The 19,586-nt window shown below is 51.0% G+C and overlaps 2 protein-coding genes across 11 annotated transcripts in view; one reads left to right on the top strand and one right to left on the bottom strand.

Moving 5' to 3' along the window:
* The window catches only part of RALGPS1 (Ral GEF with PH domain and SH3 binding motif 1), a 222,733-nt gene that overhangs the window by 101,065 nt on the left and 102,082 nt on the right, over positions 1–19,586 (bottom strand). The window lies entirely within an intron of this gene.
* Positions 1–19,586, top strand: part of ANGPTL2 (angiopoietin like 2) — a 36,160-nt gene that overhangs the window by 6,071 nt on the left and 10,503 nt on the right. The window contains exon 2 of the mRNA XM_021691193.1: positions 7,569–8,434. Coding sequence (XP_021546868.1) covers positions 7,618–8,434 — 817 coding nt within the window. The 5' untranslated portion in view covers positions 7,569–7,617. The remainder of the gene's footprint in view (positions 1–7,568; positions 8,435–19,586) is intronic.

Raw genomic sequence — 19,586 nt, 5'->3', positions numbered from 1 at the left:
GCTCCCCAGGGGCAGGAGCACGAGAGCCCGGGGTGTCAGGCAGATTCAGCCCCCCGCTGCTACTCTCCCAGGCAGATCGGTGGGATCCGACACTACCTGCCTGGCTGGTTCCCGCCTCTCTTCCCATCACCCATGACAGGGCAGGACCCAGCTGTCACAGTGCACGATGACTAGCTGGCAGCGGGAGGCTAGGGGATAGAGGGCTGGATGGACGAACAAATGGCTCATTTGAAGGTCTTATGAGAGCTGAGCTGGCAGGGTCTGGGAACTGGCTCCAGACTCCTTGGGTGCCCGCACGGCCCTCTGGTTGGGAATGAATCACACGATGCTGGGCTGGGAGGGGGTGGCTGTTGGGATGTGGCTGTTCCCTCCCTGGCCTCCAGGCTAGCGGTGAAGCACCTAGGACAAGCAAGGCACAGTTCCTTCAGGTTTTCTAAGGTGAGGACGCCACTGCTCATCCTAGATGCCCATTTTGGGGTCTTGCCACTTGGATAATCAAGAAGCTGTTTCGAACATCCAACAAAACTCCCCCTTGTACTGACCTGAAAGCCTTTTCTACTGATTCAGTTAACAGTGACTACGAAGCAATCTGCATCCTGGCCATGAAGCAAACAGACAGGCACCTTTTGTTTGTTCACGCTGGTTGGAGATAATCTCGGTGGAAGTGAGGGCGTGGGCACTGCAGTTGACAGCGGGATCCCAGTCCTGATATTTATTCCAAGGGACCTCAGACAAGTGACCTGATCTCTCTGGGCCTGGGTTTATTCTCCCGCAAAATGCACATAATAACACTTTTCTCCTAGGGGTAAAGGGACCATATAATTTGGTACCCATTCGGGACACTTTTGCAAGTAAGAGGGGGTGTTATTAACGATTACATTAGATAACGGGCCTCAGCTGGGGCCAACCTTATGCACAGGGCTGTAAGTGCCAAGAAAGGGCACACCAGGCAGGCGGTGAGTTTACCACAAACAAACAAGGCCTGTTGTTATCTATGCTTTTGGTCATATGGTCAGCTGGGCCCTCTGGGGCCCTTTCTTCTGGAATTTTCCTTTATCTGGATCCCTCCCATATCCTGGATTACCAATTGGTTTGGGTACCACCCCACTGGTACACCATACATCTCAAACAGCTTTAGTAGGAAAAGCTGTCAACTTTGAAGTTTCGATTTTTTCTTCTCGGTCCTGATGTTGCCTTAACAATTACGATTTGTGCTCAGGTCCATCAGACTCACTCAAGCAGAGCTCAAGTTCCTAGCTTTCCCAAAGCCAGACACCAGGGGCCAGCCGGGCACACTCAGGGTCAGGTGGCAGTTCCAGATTCCTGCACTGCCTTGGCAGGGGCCCACTTCCCAGGCCTCCTGCAGGGCCTCTGGTCGGGGCTCATCCTTGGCCTTCTGTGATCACAGAATGATGGGGCAGGGCTGACGACAGAGGCAGGGGTGGGTTCTGCGAGCCCCTCACATGGGACTATAGCCTGGGTGGGTGACACCATGACAGCTGGCTTGAATCCAGAGGTTTCCCTGGGGTCAGCAGTCCTGAGGATCCCAGGAGCTCTTCTGTTCTCCCCTTGCCTGCGGGGGTCAGAGAGCAATTTCTTTTGAGTGTCCTGTCACTCCAGCCCTTTTCTCTCTATATCTTCAGCATGGTATATTTTGGGGTTCTGTTATTGGCTCCGCCACTTAGTAATTCGATGACTGAGGGCAAAATGACTCATGGTCTTAGAATCTCAAGAGTTCCCTCACCTGCAAATGGGGATAACTGTCAGCCCTGCTGTTAGTCTTAAAAGCATCTTTGTGGGAATTAGAAAATGGCTGTAATATAAATATCCCAAACTACAAAGACTGTTGAATGTGAGTTGTGCTCCCTAGAGTTGCACAGTGCACAACTTGGGCCACCTGCATGGCAGCCCTGAAATAATAGGGCTTCCCTCCTGAGGTTGTTGGGAGGATTAAGTAAGATCATGTATATAAAGTGCTTGAGTCATAGTGACAACTGACTGTAGTTATCATCCTGAGTGTTTGAACTTTTCTCATTCCTGACCCCCGGGGCCACCAGCTTCTGCTGCAGCGCATGACACAGCTCCATCTTATAAAAACGATTCTTCCCACAAAGTGGCCCCATGCCTGGGTTGCAGTGCCGTGGTGCCGAGCGGGACATGGACACACGGTGTGTGGCCCCACTGCACCAGGCCAAGCAGGGGCGCTCGGGGCTGCCCACTGGAGGCTGGGTGGGACCCAAGCCCAGGGGAGGCCGCCTCCCAGCGTGCAGGCGCCGTCACGTGGCTTGATCACACCAGCTCCACTTGTGGGGAGGGAAACCCGTACATAATGGAAACTCCTCACAACACAGTGTGGAAAAGCAATTTCAAGAATCGTTTTTATTTTCATTTCAAAGCCAAGGAAAACAGTTGGAGTTGCTTTTCTTTGTTGGTCAGAGGAAGAAACTGAGGAGCACCGCTTTGATTGCAATGGAGTTCTTCTCCAGGCCTAAGATGGCTGGAATGCTGGGGAGGGTTATTTCTCTTGGGGTGCAATTAGTTGAATAAATATCAAGAGAGCAAAAGTAAACAAACTCACTACTGCCCACTAAGAGCTGCCAAAGTAGCAGAAAACTGAAGAAGGGGGTTAGAATCTTTAAGGAAAACAAATGACTCCAAAGCCAAGGGCAGAGCAAAGAGTCCAGCCCTTGGTATCAGGCTGACCTGAGCTCTCAGCTGGGTCAGCTCCAGTTCTTATCTGCTCCATGCTCCTGGGCAAGTCACTTAGCCTGTCTGGGATTCAGTGTCCCCAGTTACAAAGTAGGAGTGGGGAACCACCACCTGGCTAGAGCACCTGCTCCTTCCCTTCCTTCTGGAACCCACCCGGCCCAAAGTCACTCCCGCCAAGCCCAGACCCCAGGGAAACGCAACAGGAAGACCCAGAATCGTGAGCCTCACAGCCGGTGGCACCACGAGCAATGCCATCTCGAGCGAGATACCAGACACCCTCTGGAGCTGCAATTTTCTCACCCTCCAAATGGCACAACACAACTAACTAGCTCTCAATGTTGCGATGATTAAATGAGATAATGCGCATGCAGGGCTTTGTGAACCTGAAAACCTGTATGAGTGTTAATTATCAAGTTTGGTGCTCTTTTTAATCGAACAATCACGAGAAACGCTCTTTCAAGACAGCACGGCCCTGCGCTGCGTCTGCCCGTCTCTTGCCCAGCACTGTGTAAGATCCAGGGACGGCAGGGCAGCTGGGACCCAGTCTGACCAGAGGGCAGCTTTAGGGCTGGGTGGTGAGGCCAGACAGAGCTCCTGCTCAGGGCCCAGCTCTGTGACCGGCACAAGTGCCTCCTCTGAGAAACGGGGGAGGAGCATTAATTGTGGTCTCTCTGCAGGGAGGCGCGGTCGGTGCTCCTAAGTCCCGCTTTGCTGTCCGCCATCACGCCGCTATCGTGTTATTGCCCTCTCTAGTTTGGGAAGCATTTCTCTGTCCCTTAAGCAGTGTGCAAGGTGGGTTGGATCGCACCGTTTCACACAAGAGGCTCAGCCTTCAGGATCGCAAGTCCAAGGGCACAGGCTTTGCTCGGGAAGCTCGAGAGTCCACTTGTGGGAGGGGACAGGACTCAGTGATAAACAGTGACACCTTGCCAGGTCTTGAGGCCTGGGAAGGTTTGGAAGCCAACCCTTTTCTGGAGCCAGGTTGCCTCTCTGGGCCCCTGGCAGTTTCTTGGCCAAGGCAGAGGAGCGCAGCAGCACCCGCAATGGCACCCGGAGCACAGCGAGGTGTTTGTCACCAGCAGGTGAGCGCTGGTGGGAAGGCACGGGCCTGCCCGCCCTGGCCTGCAGCGCTGCTCCTCCCCATTGTTCCGGGCCAGGCGTGGCCACGGGCTGGTGCAGAAGCCGCCAGAGCACTGTGGAAACCAGGAAAACATTCATAAACTCAGCCCGGTTTCCAGTAAACGTCACTGCAGCCCTACGTCGTAGCCCAACCCAGACCGAAGGCTGCCGAACACCTTTCTCTGCCTGGCCCCAAAGCCTGAGCTGGCCACGGAACCACGTGTGGGCTTCCTCACTGAAGCAGAAAACAGTTCTGAGTGGCTCTGGGGAGCCCAGGGTCTGTTTTGTAACAGCCCACCAGCTGGGGTACCCGAACCTAGGCTGCTCACCAAAGAAGCCCCAGAGGGGCCTGGGGAAGACATAACCTTCAGCTTCTGTGTCAGGCTGATTTTAGCATAAATTAACGTGAAGTCAGAAAGTGATCATGCTAATCCTTTTTTTAGTACTGAAGACCAGATTAAGTACATTTCTGGGTAGTCAGTAAGAGTTTGAAGGCTACAATACATGAGATCAGATGAGAGAAGCTTTCCTGACCCCGCCAATTATCCCTGGTTCTGCCACCTCCCAACTGTGTGATCTTAGGCAATTCACTTAGCCTCTCTGAGTCTCAGTTACCTCATCTGTAAAATGGAAATGACAACAGAATCCTAACAGCATCTACCTTGTGAGAATACATTAAAGTAGAAAATACTTGCAAATGTTTTGTGCAGGGGCAGGTACATAGTGGGTTCTCAGTAAATAGATTCTATGGATGTTATTGATAAGTATAAGACATGGCCTCCGGGGCTCCTGGGTGGCTCAGTTGGCTAGGCGTCTGCCTTTAGCTCAGGTCATGATCCTGGGGTCCTGGCATAAAGCCCCGCGTCAGGCTCCCTGCTTGGCGGGGAGTCTGCTTCTCCCTCTGCCCCTCTCCCTGCTCATGCTCTGTCTCTGTCTCTCTCTCAAAGAAATAAAATCTTAAAAAAAAAATGAATGAATGAATGAATGAAAAGGAAGGAAGGAAGGAAAGGGCCTCCTCCCGTACACCTGGCACCCCTTCAGGCAATCACCTTCACGGGCCCCCCTGGCCCTGCCTCTCCGTAGCCCCCCCCCCCACCCATGGGGCAGCCACTGGCAGGCGTGCCTTTTCACTCGGGCCAGAAATATTGATCGAGTGCCTGCATATTCCAGGCCACGTGCTTGGTATTGCAAATGGAGCAGACAACCCCCTGCCCTCGTGGCAGCTCCATTCATGGGATGGGGTGGGGAAACATTCTACATCTGCTGACAATGTGGGGAGGTTACAATTTTAAATAATCAGGGTGGGCCTCCCTGGGAAGGTGATATCTCAGCAAAGACCTTAAAGAGGTGAGGGAGTGAGCGATGAGGAAAGGGGGTAAGAGTGTGGACAGGGAACAGTGTACAAAGGTCCTGAGTCCTAAGCGTGCTTGGCAAGCATAAGGACCACCCAGGAGGCTGGGGTGGCTACATGGTATGAGCAGGGGGATGAGGGCAGTCAGAGATGAGGCCAGGGAGGAAGGGGGGCCAGGTCCGGGAGAGCCAGAAATGCCTTCTAAGCTTTTTCTCGGAGATGAGGGGGCTCCCGGAGGATTCTGAGCAGAGGATCGGACTTTTTAAAAAGGATCACTCTGGCTGCTGGGTTGAGGACAAAGGGCAGGAGCAGGTCCAGCAGCAGACAGTTAGGTCCAGGTGAAAGGCGAAGGTGGGTTGTACCAGGGTGCAGGGGAGGTGGGGAGCAGCAGCGGGATGCTGAGAATACGTCCAGGGTATTGCTCTTAAAATTTGGTGGTGAATTAGATGCGGGATATGAAAGAAAGAGAGGAGTCGAGGATGACTTCAAGGCTGTTGGCCTGAGCAACTGGAAGAGCAGAGTTGCTGTTTATTAACATAGGAGAACCTGGGGTGAACATGTTGGGACGGAGGTGTGAGACACCAGTTCACTTCTGGGTAAGTTTGAGATGCCTAGTAGATAGTTGAGTGGAAATGTCAAAGAGGCAGTTGGATGCATGCGTCTGGAGTCAAATAAATGTGGGAGTTAGCAGCGCCTGAAAGCCACAAAGCCAGATGAGATCACCGAGGTAAACAAGAGGTCTGAGGACTGAGCTCTGGGTCCCCCAGGACAGGAACAGGAGGAAGAACCAGCAAAGGAGACAGAAAGGGCAGCCAGTGAAAAGGAAGGAAAGGGTGATCTTCAGGAAAGGAAGTCCAAAGAGGGATTGATTGACCACATCACTCAGTGTGGAGAGGCAAGTACTGATGAGGACTAAGAACAGGCCATTTGGCCTGGCAAGTGAGGCCACTGGTGATCCTGTCCAGAGCACTTGGAGTGGAGGGGAGGGGCTAGCCCTGATGGGAGTGGGCTCAAGAGAGAGCAGAAAGAGAGAGACTTTCTGGAAACTGAGTACAGACAACCCTTCGGAGGGTTTTGCTAAAAGCGGGAGCAGAGAAACGGAACAGTAGCTGGAGGGGGGGATGTGAGATCAAGAGAGGATTGATTTTCTTTAAGTTGAGAGAAATAACAGCATGATTGTAGGAACAATGTGATCACGCAGGGGAGATGGGGGAGAACTGCTGGAGCGATGTCCTTGAGTAGGCGAGAGGAGGGATCTGTGCATGCCCGTCCCCTCCTTCTTGGCCTGCCTAACTCCTGCTCATCCCTCAAGGGGTCAGTGTAAAGGTCACTTTCTCAGGGAAGCTTTCTCGAATCGTCCGATTATGTCAGTTCCCTGCTCTATCCTTCCGCAGCATACGTTACTGCTGCTCCGTGGCTCTTAGGGGCTGGGCCGTGGTGTGTGAGCCCTGTGAGGGCAGGGCTGGCCTCTGGCCTGTTTGGGGCTGTACCTCCAGCAGCCAGCATGCTTGGCACACCACAGATGTTTGACGGATATCTGGTGAAGGAACAAATGGTCCAAGAGCAGAACTGAAACAAATCCAGAGACACATGTCTGTTTTCCGCTTCCGCCGGCTTTAATCACATTGCAGTGGCCAGGACCTTGCAGTTACTGGCTACTGCAAATATTTGGATTTAGAAGAGCTCAGTTGTTTGTTCCTGTTTGGGCTCTTTAGCTTGTCTCTAACACACAGACCAAAGCCATGTGGCTGGACACATCCTCCCATTGACACTGTCCACTACCAACTGAACACATTCCATACCGTGTCCAGTGATTCGAGCATTTAACAAACATTTGCTGAAAGCCTGCTTAGTGCAGCATCCTGCGGACACAGGATGGAATCAGCCACAGCGCCTGCCCTCAAGGAGTGTGGAGTCCAGTAGCAGAGATCACAGAGAACCCCTATGCACTACAACTGTGATGGGTGCTACACTGGGAAAGCCCAGGGGGTTATGAACATGTAGAACGAGGAGACGGGGGTTGGGGGGGAGGCATGAGGCAGAGAAGGGAGACCAGACAAGCCTCCTTCTGCCTCCCTGCCCCAGCTTCGAGCTGCCCTCGTGTGGTTCTCAGGCTTGGGCCAGGAGCTCGGCGAGGGAGCTGGGCTTTGGGGCTGGCTCCAGGAGTGGCAGGGCCATGGCCTCCTGCCTTCAGATGCCCCGGTCCCCTCCCCTTTCCTCTCTACCTCTGCTGAGGCCTGCCTGTCTCCTTCTGTGGCGTCCAGAAGGGCTGCCTCCTGAAGCTGTATTTTTGGAAAGATCTGCCTGGCGAGAAGGCTGAGCTCATTTATGGCACAGGCCGCTGGCAGTGACAACGCCGTTCCTGACTCTCCCTTCTGTTTACTTTCAGGTTTTCCTAGGCTCCGTTCGCCAAGAGGAACCACCATTTTGCAAGGACCATGAGGCCGCTGTGCGTGACATACTGGTGGCTGGGACTGCTGGCTGCCGTGGGGGCGGCTGCAGGCCAGAAGGAAGGCTTTGAGGGTGCTGAGGAGGGCTCGCCCAGCGAGTTCATTTACCTGAACAGGTACAAGCGGGCCGGCGAGGCTTCGGACAAGTGCACCTACACCTTCATCGTGCCCCAGCAGCGGGTCACAGGCGCCATCTGCGTCAACTCCAAGGAGCCCGAGGTGCTCCTGGAGAACCGGGTGCACAAGCAGGAGCTGGAGCTGCTCAACAGCGAGCTGCTCAAGCAGAAGCGGCAGATCGAGACGCTGCAGCAGCTGGTGGAGGTGGACGGCGGCATCGTGAGCGAGGTGAAGCTGCTGCGCAAGGAGAGCCGCAACATGAACTCGCGGGTCACGCAGCTGTACATGCAGCTCCTACACGAGATCATCCGCAAGCGGGACAACGCGCTGGAGCTCTCCCAGCTGGAGAACCGGATCCTCAACCAGACGGCCGACATGCTGCAGCTGGCCAGCAAGTACAAGGACCTGGAGCACAAGTACCAGCACCTGGCCACGCTGGCCCACAACCAGTCCGAGATCATCGCGCAGCTCGAGGAGCACTGCCAGCGGGTGCCGGCTGCCAGGCCCGTGCCCCAGCCGCCCCCGGCCACCCCGCCCCGGGTCTACCAGCCGCCCCCCTACAGCCGCATCATCAATCAGATCTCTACCAACGAGATCCAGAGTGATCAGAACCTGAAGGTGCTGCCTCCCCCTCTGCCCACTATGCCCACCCTCACCAGCCTCCCGTCCTCCACAGACAAGCCATCGGGTAAGTCCCTCCGGGAGGGAGCCGGCTCCATCTGGGGCCTCAGAGCCAGGCGCCAGGCTTCCCTTGGCTAAGACCACAAGTGGGGGAAAAGCCACGGTGAGTTGAAGCCGGGCCAAGAGACTTGCGCAATCCCCCAGCGATCCCTTGGGCCCAGCCTCGGCAGCCGGTGGGGTGAGGGGGGGCCCATGTTCCTTAGATGGATGCTCCAAGGTAGAACCAGGAAATGGGGAGAGGCTCAGAAGAGAACAAATGTTCTCTGGCTTCTGATGGGAACGAGCCCCAGGCCTGTAGTTTTCTGGGCTCTGCTGAGATGCTCTGTGTTGGCAAGCAGGATGTCTCTCCTGCAAACTCCTGCTCTTGTGCCGTGCCTGGCACCGATCTGGCAATCGGTAAATGCTCACCGAAGAAACAAGAAGCCGAAGGAAAAGAAAGTGTTATCATGGCAAAAGTATGATAAACACGTTGTAGCGGCTGGGGGATGGGAAGGAGTACTTTCTGAAGCCCACACATTTTCTAGTCTGCTGCTGTCTCGACTTTTCAGTGCCAATTCCAAATACTCTTAAATACATGGTTCATCTTAAAATATGGTAATTCTCAGAATATCATTATGGGGGAGGAACAGGGTTGCTGGTATGTTCCGAAGCTTGAGCAGAGTACCAGCATGGGGCACTTTCGCGAATACTGTATCACTAACCCCTGCAGCTCCTTGCGGAAGGTTAACTGAAAAGAAGAGTAACTTGCTCACAGGCTTAGGATCCTCAGGCTGGATCTGAATTCAGGCCTTTACACTTTAAATCTAGGGCTGACTCCTCTGTGCTCTGGAACTCTGGGGGGAGCATGAGCCTAGCCCCCTGAAGCTCAGCCTCTCATTCATCCAGGACCCTGTGAGCCTTCCAGATGGGCTGTCAGATGAGAACTGGCTTGATCTTTGCAGAAACTAACCACATATCTGCTCCACGTCAGTGATTTTGGTACCACTTCGTTGTATAAGCGGGGAGGTATTTTTACTGAAAATATCCTGTTTTACACTTATTTCACAATTCTGAAAATAACCACCAGTACTGGGAAGAGCAGCTTCTTGCTAATTCCAGAAAGGGGGTGGCCCATGCAAAAGACAAGGGCAACCCTGTTTGCAGGTCCAAGGTGGGGAGCATCTGCCTACAGCACCTCACACCTCACAGGAAGGCCCTCTACTGGGTCTGTGGGTTGAGAACACATGCTTTGAACAGACTGACCTGGATTCAAATTCTGATTCCCCTATTGATTAGCTCTGGGATATTAGGCAAGTCACCTTGTAGAGCCTGCGTTTCCTGTTTCAATCTGTCAGTTGGGGATAGATTAAAATAATGCCTACCCAAAGATGAGATGAAATACTGAAAAAAAAAATGTGTCTGGAGTGGCGCTGGGCCACTCAATACTTGGTAGCTCTCAGTTTCCTTCCGTTTTGGTTTATCTTAAAGCAAGGAGATTGAAATAAATAAACAGTCCCTTTTTAGTGCTGGCATTCTACAGCAGATGACTAGCTCATCTGTATGTATGTCTGTTTTAAATCAGAAGCTCCAAAAGAGAGGGCAGAGTGTGCTAATATGTCTCGACAGAATGCCCAGATGGTAAAACGTGCCCTTGGGCACCAAATGGAGACCCCACTGAAAGTCATACTCCTAACGTCTGGCAGACCTCAGTGGTTACCCAACAGACCTCCTCTTGCTTAAACATCTCTGGTTTCTGAGTCAATGATTTCAGGACATCCCTGAGCTTGAACTAAGCTGAAAGGTATATAGGAAGAAAGACCTAGGTTGGGGCACCTGGGTGGCTCAGTCGGTTGAGCGTCTGCCTTCGGCTCAGGTCATGATCCCAGGGTCCTGGGATGGAGCCCTGCATCGGGCTCCTTGCTCAGCGGGGAGTCTGCTTCTCCCTCTCCCTGCCGCTCCCCCTGCTTGTTCTCTCTCTCTGTCAAATAAATAAATAAAATCTTGAAAAGAAAAGAAAAGAAAGACCTAGGTTTGCATCCACCTCTTAGTAGTAGTTTGCTTGTGAGGAAGTTACTTAGCTCCCCTGAGCCACAATTTTCCCCTCTGTAAAATGGGGACAGGAGTTAGAATACTGCAGGGTTGTTGTGGAAACTCAGTGCAATCAGGTATGAGATATTATGTCACATGGGGCAGCCAACCACGGATGTGCACCTACTCTGTGCCGGTCACGGAGCCAGGCTTGGGGGAGCCGGTGAAAACTCTGGTTCTGACCTCTAGGAACTCAGTCTGGGGGAGGTGGCAGATGCATGAATGCACAAGGATCTATCCAGTGTCTACCAGTTCTATCCCCCAAAATCGGCACAGCAGATCTGACGAAGGATTTCTCTGAGGGGGAACATCCGTCAAGGCCAAAATTTCCATAATGTAAGAATTGATGGGACCCACATAACAAAGTATCTGAAAGCAGGAATGCAATGAAAATCATGGGCTGTGTAGTCACTGTGGTAATACCATGGTGTGCTAAGTGCCCTGCAGAGCAGCGAATGAAGGGCTCCGGGGACACTAAGGTGACATGCGTGACTGAGTCTGCCTGGACTAGAAGGGAGAAGCTGGACAGAGACTGGACTTCCGTGTTGCATCTTGAATGATTTGTAAGAGATTACATTTGGGAAACAGGGTTACTAGTGGGTCCCTGATGGAAAGGAGTCTGTGCACAGTCCTGGGATCACGACCCTACTCCTCGCACTTCAAATGGTTTGGATCCCCTGCTTCTTCACATTCATAGACCAGCATGGGCTATGTGCATTCCAAAGCCCTGCATGCACCCAACCCACTTTCTCTCCCACTTAAGGAAGCACCCCAACATGGGAGGCAGTAGCAGTGACCTTCTGTGGACATGACAAATGCACTATAATTTACCCTTTTCTTTTTTTTTAAGCAAAGTTCTCCCAAATGTTGGTAGTGATTGTTGGTGACAGATTCCCTGTGACCCGCCTCTCCACTGAGCAACACCCCCTCAAGGTGTTACGAGCCAGACCTGGCCATGGAAGCTGAATGGGCAGGGAGGTCTCGGTCCTTTCCTGGGCTTGGACTACAGGGGGAGGAAAAGGCAGATGGCCTCTCTCAGACAACCGGCAGGGAGCTCTTATCAGGCCTGTTCTGAGAGCTTGCAGGCAGGTTCTGGGCCTACAAGACAAAACCTTCTGTGCTCTTACCCACAAGATCCTTTGTTCCCAAGGACATCACTCGGCCAGAAACACCTTTGTGTGCATGACTTGGCAGCTTCTAAATCTTTCATCCCGTAACCTCAGAGCCTTCGCTCTTTTCCTCGTCGTCTGGGCTCCTCAGCCCACAGCACACCCTTTTCCAGGGGACTGAGGGAGCCATGGCCGCTTATCTGGAGCTGCACTCACCAGCTTGTTCCCAGCCAGACAGTAACAGGCTGGCCCCAGGCCAGGCCCGGGCCGCTGAGAGCCTGAGGGAGGGAGGCCCAGGCAGCTCCTGGCTTCCCTGGTGTCTGACTTAGGTTCTGGCCTGCCTCTCTCAGGTCTGGATGTTAGGATGCTGCTTTGACAAGGCCAAGGCCAAAGGGCCCGGCCTATGGCCCTTTTCCCGGCAATCCAGCTGCTGCTGCCTGTCCTTCCTCTTTTCCTCTCCACTTTCTCACACATCCCCCGACCTCCTTCTCCATGTGTGTGCCCTGGACACACACACGTACACGTGCGTCAATCAGGTCTGCTAAAGAGGAAGGCTGCAGGGGTCACGAAAAGGCACAGGAATGGACAGGATGGAGCCTCAGCACTGGCCTTCTCCCAAAGTGGTCTGGGAGGCCGGGGACACTGTCCCTCAGCCCTGCACAGGCACAGCCACGCACAGGCCAGCCCTCCTGCCATGGCAGCCGCCCTCGAGAGTGATCAGAGGAGGAAAGGCAGTGTTAGGACCGGCTGCCACAGCAAGGCCCTGCCTGAAACAAATCCTTAAAAACCAAAAGGAGTAGGCATTTCTAGCTGTTTTCTCTCCTGAGAAAATAATCAGCTTAGTTTGTTTCTCAGTGGATAAAGAAGGGACCATGAAATTCAAAGAGAGCTTGTCAGGGGCCTTATCATCCCAGAGCCTGTCAGTAGCAGAGCCAAGATAGGTCCCTGGACTTGTAACTTCCAGGATGTCAAGGTTCAGAGAGGTTAAGTAACTCAGCCAAGACTACACAGCTAGTAAGTGGCTCAGCCAAGGCTCAAACCCAAGTCTGTCTTAACCATTCCGGGATACTGCACGTTTCCATGGAAAGGCTGGAGGGAAACTGGTGTCAAAATCACCCTATAAATGCTTGACTTGGCCCCAGGTGCCAGCTGCCTGGGATGTGACCCTCCATCACTATTTCATGTACTAGGTTCCAAGCAGCTCCTTGTAGAAGAGCTCTGGGAACAGAGTCGGTGGATCTGTTATTAGAGCTCTCACAGTTCTAACAGTGTAAGACATTGTCACTGCAAACTCATCAATATCATGCCGCCCCCTTACTCAGGCCTGGGAGGAACCGACCATACCAACCATCTGCACTGGCTCCCCAGTCACAAAAATGGACTGTTGGGATGAATTACGTAGTAGACTATATCACAACCCTGAGATGCCAAAATAAAATAATAAGAGAGAGAGAGAGAGAGAGAAAGCAGAACTGAGTTAGCATCATACTGCGGAACGTCTAAAACAACTGAGCTCTCCCACAGAAAACATAATATGCACCTGACTTCCAGTAAATGGACCCAACTAAAGCTGCAGAGAAATCTGATTTTTAATTTGTCTCGAATCTGAACAAATTCTCTGGGTGTTTTGTATTCAGCATTTCAACGTCCAGCAAAATCTAAAGTCCTGATTTCTTTAAAGACGCTAACTCCAAATACATAAAAATCAGCAGATGTGATCTGTTCTTGGGGCCACACAAAGTGGCAACCACATTATTTCACTGCTAACACAGAGACCTCCCATTCCTCCCAACAGATACCCTATGGCCAGGGAGGTGCAGAGACCTTGAACAAGAGTGTTTTCCTAGATGGCTTTTCCTGCCTGTATTTTACCTCCCCCTGTGAAGTAGGAAATATGTATGTTAGATTGTGGTTTTAAAATAGACAACGACACATGTTACACTGTGGCTTCCGTTCCTTCTGGAGGTCAAGCAATTGTCGATCTAGGTGGAAAGCAGTTGGTCCCACGTGCAGACGAACTCTGGTAACTGGGCTTCGGAGCCTGAAGCTCTGGGGTGGGGTGGGGTGGTTGGAGGAGCAACCTGGAGGGGTGGGAGGATGTGAGTGAGGGTGGCTGTAGTCACCACGGGCTCTGCCTTTCAGTTCTCAGAAGCTGACGGAAAACCCAACCCAGGTCTCTTGCTTCCAGAGACTGTGCTGTTCTCACTGTACTGTGCTATCTTGTTCCTGAAATGTTACTGTGGAACAAAGTAAGATTCTCACATTCATTACAAACTATGTAATCCAGTGATATTTCAAAGAGCGTTCCTTGTTAGCTTCTTCATAAACAAAAGCCACTCGAGTTCAAGGTGGGTCATCTTCCTTCTAGCTTTGCTTTCTCTTTTCTCCTCGGATACCTCGGGGAATGGATCACAGAGAACCCTTTGAGTGTGACGGCAAGCGCTCCCTCTATTACTCGGGCACTTTCCAAGGAAGACATTCAGCGAAATGCTCAGGCTCTTTACAGTCCCAAAGGATAAACTATCAACTTGTTACTATTTAAAGTGGCGATCTGGCATCTGTGGCCTGGAAATCCCAACAGTTTGGCACTTGGCAAACTGAAAGTAATCTGGAAAATCCTGGAGCTCAGGCCTCTGCAGCCAGCTCCCTAGCCACACAGATGGATTGTTGTGGTGAATTTATGCAGTAGACCGAATCGGAACCCTGAGATGCTCCCCCAGAAAAAAACGACTGATGAAGCAGAATGAAGTTAGCATCAGATGACTTGGTGCCTACAACAAAGGTGGTTCGGTTTGTTGAGTGCAATGGGTAGTATGCTTGCTGTCGAAATAACGTCTCTACTTCAGCTACCCCTGTGAGGACTGGGCAAGAGCACAGTCAAAAGGAGCCTGACGATCCTGGCTTTGTACCTCAAAATGAGCCCGTGCAGCCGCAGGACCTGGACTGGTCTAGGCAATCCTTTTTTCAAACGAATAAGTGATTTTCCTTGAACAGATTTTTAATATAATAATTTAAGTTAGAATTACTGTGTATACAGAGAAATCGTGCTAAGCAAAAGAAGATTTTAGTTTAAATGACAAATGTAATATTTTTGAAAACAAAAAACACCCTCTAACTGTTGAAATGAAGACATCTTAGGTGGTCTGTCTAGAGTAACGTTTAAAAGAACAGAAAATCCGGGCGCCTGGGTGGCTCAGATGGTTAAGCGTCTGCCTTCGGCTCAGGTCATGATCCCAGGGTCCTGGGATCGAGTCCCGCATCGGGCTCCCTGCTCAGCAGGGAGCCTGCTTCTCCCTCTGCCTCTCTCTGTCTGTCTCTTGTGAATAAATAAAAAAAAAAATCTTAAAAAAAAAAAAAAAAGAACAGAAAATCCAATCACCTGGCACTGTCCCAAGATACAACGTGCCGACTTTTTACAACAGACCGTCCAGACTCTCCCTGGTTTGGGTCTGGATCCTGATTATCCTCTGCTGTGGGGCCCCTGTTTCCAGATGAACTTAGCATTGATTCTCAAACTGGAAAGAACAGAATGAAGGTGACAAAGGGCACACAGCTCACGGTGGTGAGGAGATGGAGATGGGGAAAGGCACGTGGGGCACGAAGTGACTCATTCTCGAGCAGAGACTGGCAAGACGGACACACGATCATGCCCCTGAGGCTCCTGCCCAGAAGGATCCCAGAGACTGACAACGAGACAGAACCCCGAACAACCCTAGTACGGTGAAACAGACTCAGTGCAGCAGGATAAGCAGGCCCGGAAGGCAGATGGGAGTTCTAATCCGAGAGCCTCCCCTGGCCAGCCATGCGGTCTCTCTGGGACTTGGTTTGCTCACCGTTGCAGGAGCTCGTGAGGATGAAATGAAAGCGCATGTAAGGCATCTGGCAGGTGAAAGGCTCTAGATACATGGTAGTTATCATTCTTACTACATTCCAGTAGAGATAAATATATCAGACATGATGGGAACCCTGAGGAGAGTTAAGTAACTCTTCTGGGGTTGGGGAGGACTTCCTGGAGGAGGAGACGGGGAGGCTGAGGGCACGGCAGATAAGCTCTCAGAACCACTGCCAGCAATCACCCAGAAATCATGAAGACCAGGCTTGGTGCTGGGCAAATGCTCTCTTTTCAGAAAAAGAAAGGACAAGATACTAGCAATTATATACCAATTGGCTTAAGCCCTAGTAAAATCATAGAAAAGATTATAAAGAGGGGTTTGTGAGCATTTGAAAAATTAAAAGGTGATCAATGAAGGCCAACATACGTTCTCTAAGCACAAGTCCACAGGCTGATTCCCTTTCTTAGAAAGGGTTCATAGGTTGGCAGACCACAGGCACACCACCTGCCCAGTACCTGTGGATTACAATCATGGGTCTGATAAGCTCTTCCATGATGTGCTTGCAGAACCACACCGTCAACCTCTGGCCTGAGAGAGGCTTGTTCATTCTCATCGCTACATCTAGGGAGCCTTCCTACGTGGCCCACCTCTATGTCCAGGGACCTCCCTCAGGGAGCCTCAGGCACCACTGACCACTAGAACACAGGGGCCCCAGGGCTTCACCCCCACCAGTCCCAGGAGCCACAGTGAGCCCTCTTGTCTCTGCATACAGTGAGCTCACCACAGCCCCTCCAGGGCTAACCTCTTTTCTCTTTTAAATTGCTTTAAAGCCCGTATTTCTCCTCCTGCCCAAAGGTACTGTTGGAAACCCAGGAGTGGGCACAATGCTTTTGAAAGTGTTCTTTGGGAAGCAATGCTGCAATATCTGTTTATCCTAAGGTCAAACCAGCAGAAACAGGATGCTTTAAGCTCCTTGAGGGCTCCGGGAGCTCTTACTTGGGAGGTCTCAGACTGTATCACACCCACCGAAATACACACATCTAATATAACTTTTACTGTAAAAAATTTGAAAGGATTTTTAAAATTTTGCTTTTGAAATTATTTGGCCAAGAGTAACACAATTAATTTATGGCTGGCTCTGATTTCTCGGCAAACATCAGGCATGTTCAGGAATTCTTGGGAAGTGAGAAAAATCTAACCTACAAATTGTTTTCAAAAGTAGTAACATTTTTATGAAGACTAAATTTAACAATTAATGAAGTTGACAAGATGTTCCACTTTGTAGAAATTTAATTACATACTTATAAATTTTGATTTTGCAGTTTTCTTTTCATATTTTAGAGCCAATAAATTTTTTTAGGCCTCAAACACTTTCATAAACTCCTGAAAAGCTTGTTGGCCCCAGGCACTGTGCCCGTCATCTGCGGACTAAAACAGCCTCAACGGCGGGCATGAGCATTTGGACCCTTTCCCCAGAAGGACCAGAAATGATAACCATGACGTCAGCTCTCAGGCCCTATAGGAACTTGAGATGCCTTTGGGAACACACCAGCTGTTCCTGTGTTTAGGTTATTGTTTTGTACTCTGGTTCACTGAAAAGTGGTGATTGACATAGAATAAATATGTTCACAACCAAAATATTATTTCCCCAAGCCTTCTGGATAAATGAGGCTCAAGCAGCACACGTAATCCTTCCTCGCCAACCGCCCTCCCCAGTGTCTGCTCTCCTGCCCTCACATAGGACGCCCATCGAGTCCTGATGCTGGCCAGGACAGGGCTCACACCTAAGCAATCCACGTGCCCTGGCTCTCAGATGGATTAATTTGGATAGGAAATTCCAGATCCAATTTCAACAACTAGTCATTTCTCCTGTTAGAAAAACGTTTAAGGGAGTGGCGGAAAGACTTTTTGGAGACAGATCATCAGTGAGAATAATTGAAAACAGCATACCGTTCTCACAAAAAAGCAGTGTGTCTTGGTACTATCACAGAAGCCTCTCCCCAGTGCCCACGTACAAACTAAAACATCCCTAGAACATTTCCCACAGGCCACAGGGCCGCCGCACAGCCTCAGGTGGTCAAGTCCCGAGACTTGAGCTTACGGGTCAAAGAGGCCAGTCAGACTGCTGGCCAGCCACGTGGTCTGGTCCCAGCTGATGGCCAGGAAGGACTCTGCTCCTCTCTGCATGCCTCAGGAGCAGCCAGGGAGAAGAGCCATCACCATCTACTCACTTCTTAGCTCCTGGCCTCCAGGGTGCAGCCAGTGGGCTTGGTTAGATATTCACGGGGCCACGCTTCCCTAGGAGGGAGGGGTGGCTACACTGACAGCTGATGTAGTTGGTAAACCCATTTCTCCACAGGACGTGAGTGGGCAGGTCAGGCTGAGCTGGCCTACCCCAGACACAGAGAGGAAACTGGGATTAGGCAGTTATGCTTTGGTCTGGCCTGGGTGTAGGCTCCAACCCAGCTTTGCCAGAAAGGCACTTCATTGGGAATACTGAGCATGGGATCAGCCATCTGGTTTCCTAGTAGTCAATGTTCCTTGCGTGCAAGAACCTCAGAGAGGAGGAAGGAAGCAGGGAAGGGACTCAGGCACCCACAGCTCATCACTCCAACACTCACCAGGTTTGACCTTGGGGTTTGGGGGCCCAAGACCTGTATACTTTGTGTTCCCATTGCCAATATCCCTTCTTCTTAAGGCCTCCTGACTCTAGGTCCTGTGTGCTTTCCACACCCTGTGTTGCTTCTCTAAGGAACCACGCAGACTCAGCTCAGCCATGGCGACTGCACTTCCCTTCACGTGGAACGTTCCGGCTACAGCTCTGCAGAGAGTGTAAATATGGTCTTTATAGAGATGAGGTCGGGCACTACTCCACTCAGAGCCTTGGTGCTGCTGAGTTAGTGTTGGCCTGCTACTCTGGGCAATGCTGCCCTTTCAGAAGAGGAGCCAAGAGAAATACTGGCTGGGCACTTTGCACTGTTCCAAAGGGAGAGCCCTGCCCACTGCACACCAAAAATGCAGTTTCATTGACAAAAAAGATTTCCATTCTTCATTTCAGTTTATCTTTGGGGGTCTCTCCACTGAAGCTGTGACTTTTTAAATGTGCTTTGTGGAAAACATCTACCAGTAAGTAAATCCTCGTACATTTAGTCTTGCAAATTCAAAAGCAAACACAGTAATTTGCTTGTGTGTACGTGATAGCGGGTAGGTGGGGAGTGGACAATGTCAAAACCAGCAGCTTTCATCAAGCATGGGAAGGACCGAGAGAACCCGCACGGGCACCTGCCCTGGCTGGCCTCACGCTAGTACCCTAAGGCCCCCAGAACCGGCGGGTTCATTCCCCCTGTGTACAAAAGAAGAGACTGAGGCTCAAGGAGCTTCCCAAGGACACACGGTGAGGCGACGAGGCCACCAAGATTTGAGCCGAGGGCTCCTGACTCCTGTATTTACCTCGGTTACAGATTTCTCATCAAAGTAGGACATTTTGAATCAGCCATTTTAATGGAGCCACAGGATAATCTTACTGCTGCACCTTCTGCTCCTCGATCATTTTACTGCTGCCAGTTTTCCATGCTAAGGAGTCTGTCTGACTCATTTTCATCCATAATTTAATTTTCTGACCTTTGCCGCTGGTGCCTTTAATGTAAGAAAAGGGCGTGTTTCAGCGCAGGAGGTTTGCTAGCGTCCTGCTCTAAAAGGTTTCCGAGGGAAAACCGTCTGGAAATATGGTTGCTGCTGATAGAAGCTGATGGGTCCTGAGTATCATGCCAAGTGCAGAGCACAGGGGACGTGGAGAATTTTTTTGTAACGAGAAAATACTAAATACCTCTTTACTAGTTTATTCCTACTCCATGATTCTAGAGAGGATGTCATACCTAAAAGCCTTAAAGGAAAGAACTGCCTGATTTGCCCTAAAGATTAAAAAAAAAAAAAAAAAAAAGAAATTCTACATTATTATTTTTTTTTAATTTTTTTTTTTAAAGATTTTATTTATTTATTTGAGACAGAATGAGAGAGAGAGAGAGAGCACATGAGAGGGGAGAGGGTCAGAGGGAGGAGCAGACTCCCCGCCGAGCAGGGAGCCCGATGCGGGACTCGATCCAGGGACTCCAGGATCATGACCTGAGCCGAAGGCAGTCGCTTAACCAAC

This window comes from Neomonachus schauinslandi, chromosome 13, assembly GCF_002201575.2.
Source record: "Neomonachus schauinslandi chromosome 13, ASM220157v2, whole genome shotgun sequence".
NCBI classification, from domain to species: Eukaryota; Metazoa; Chordata; class Mammalia; order Carnivora; family Phocidae; genus Neomonachus; species Neomonachus schauinslandi.
This window is presented reverse-complemented; position numbering and strand designations above follow the sequence as displayed.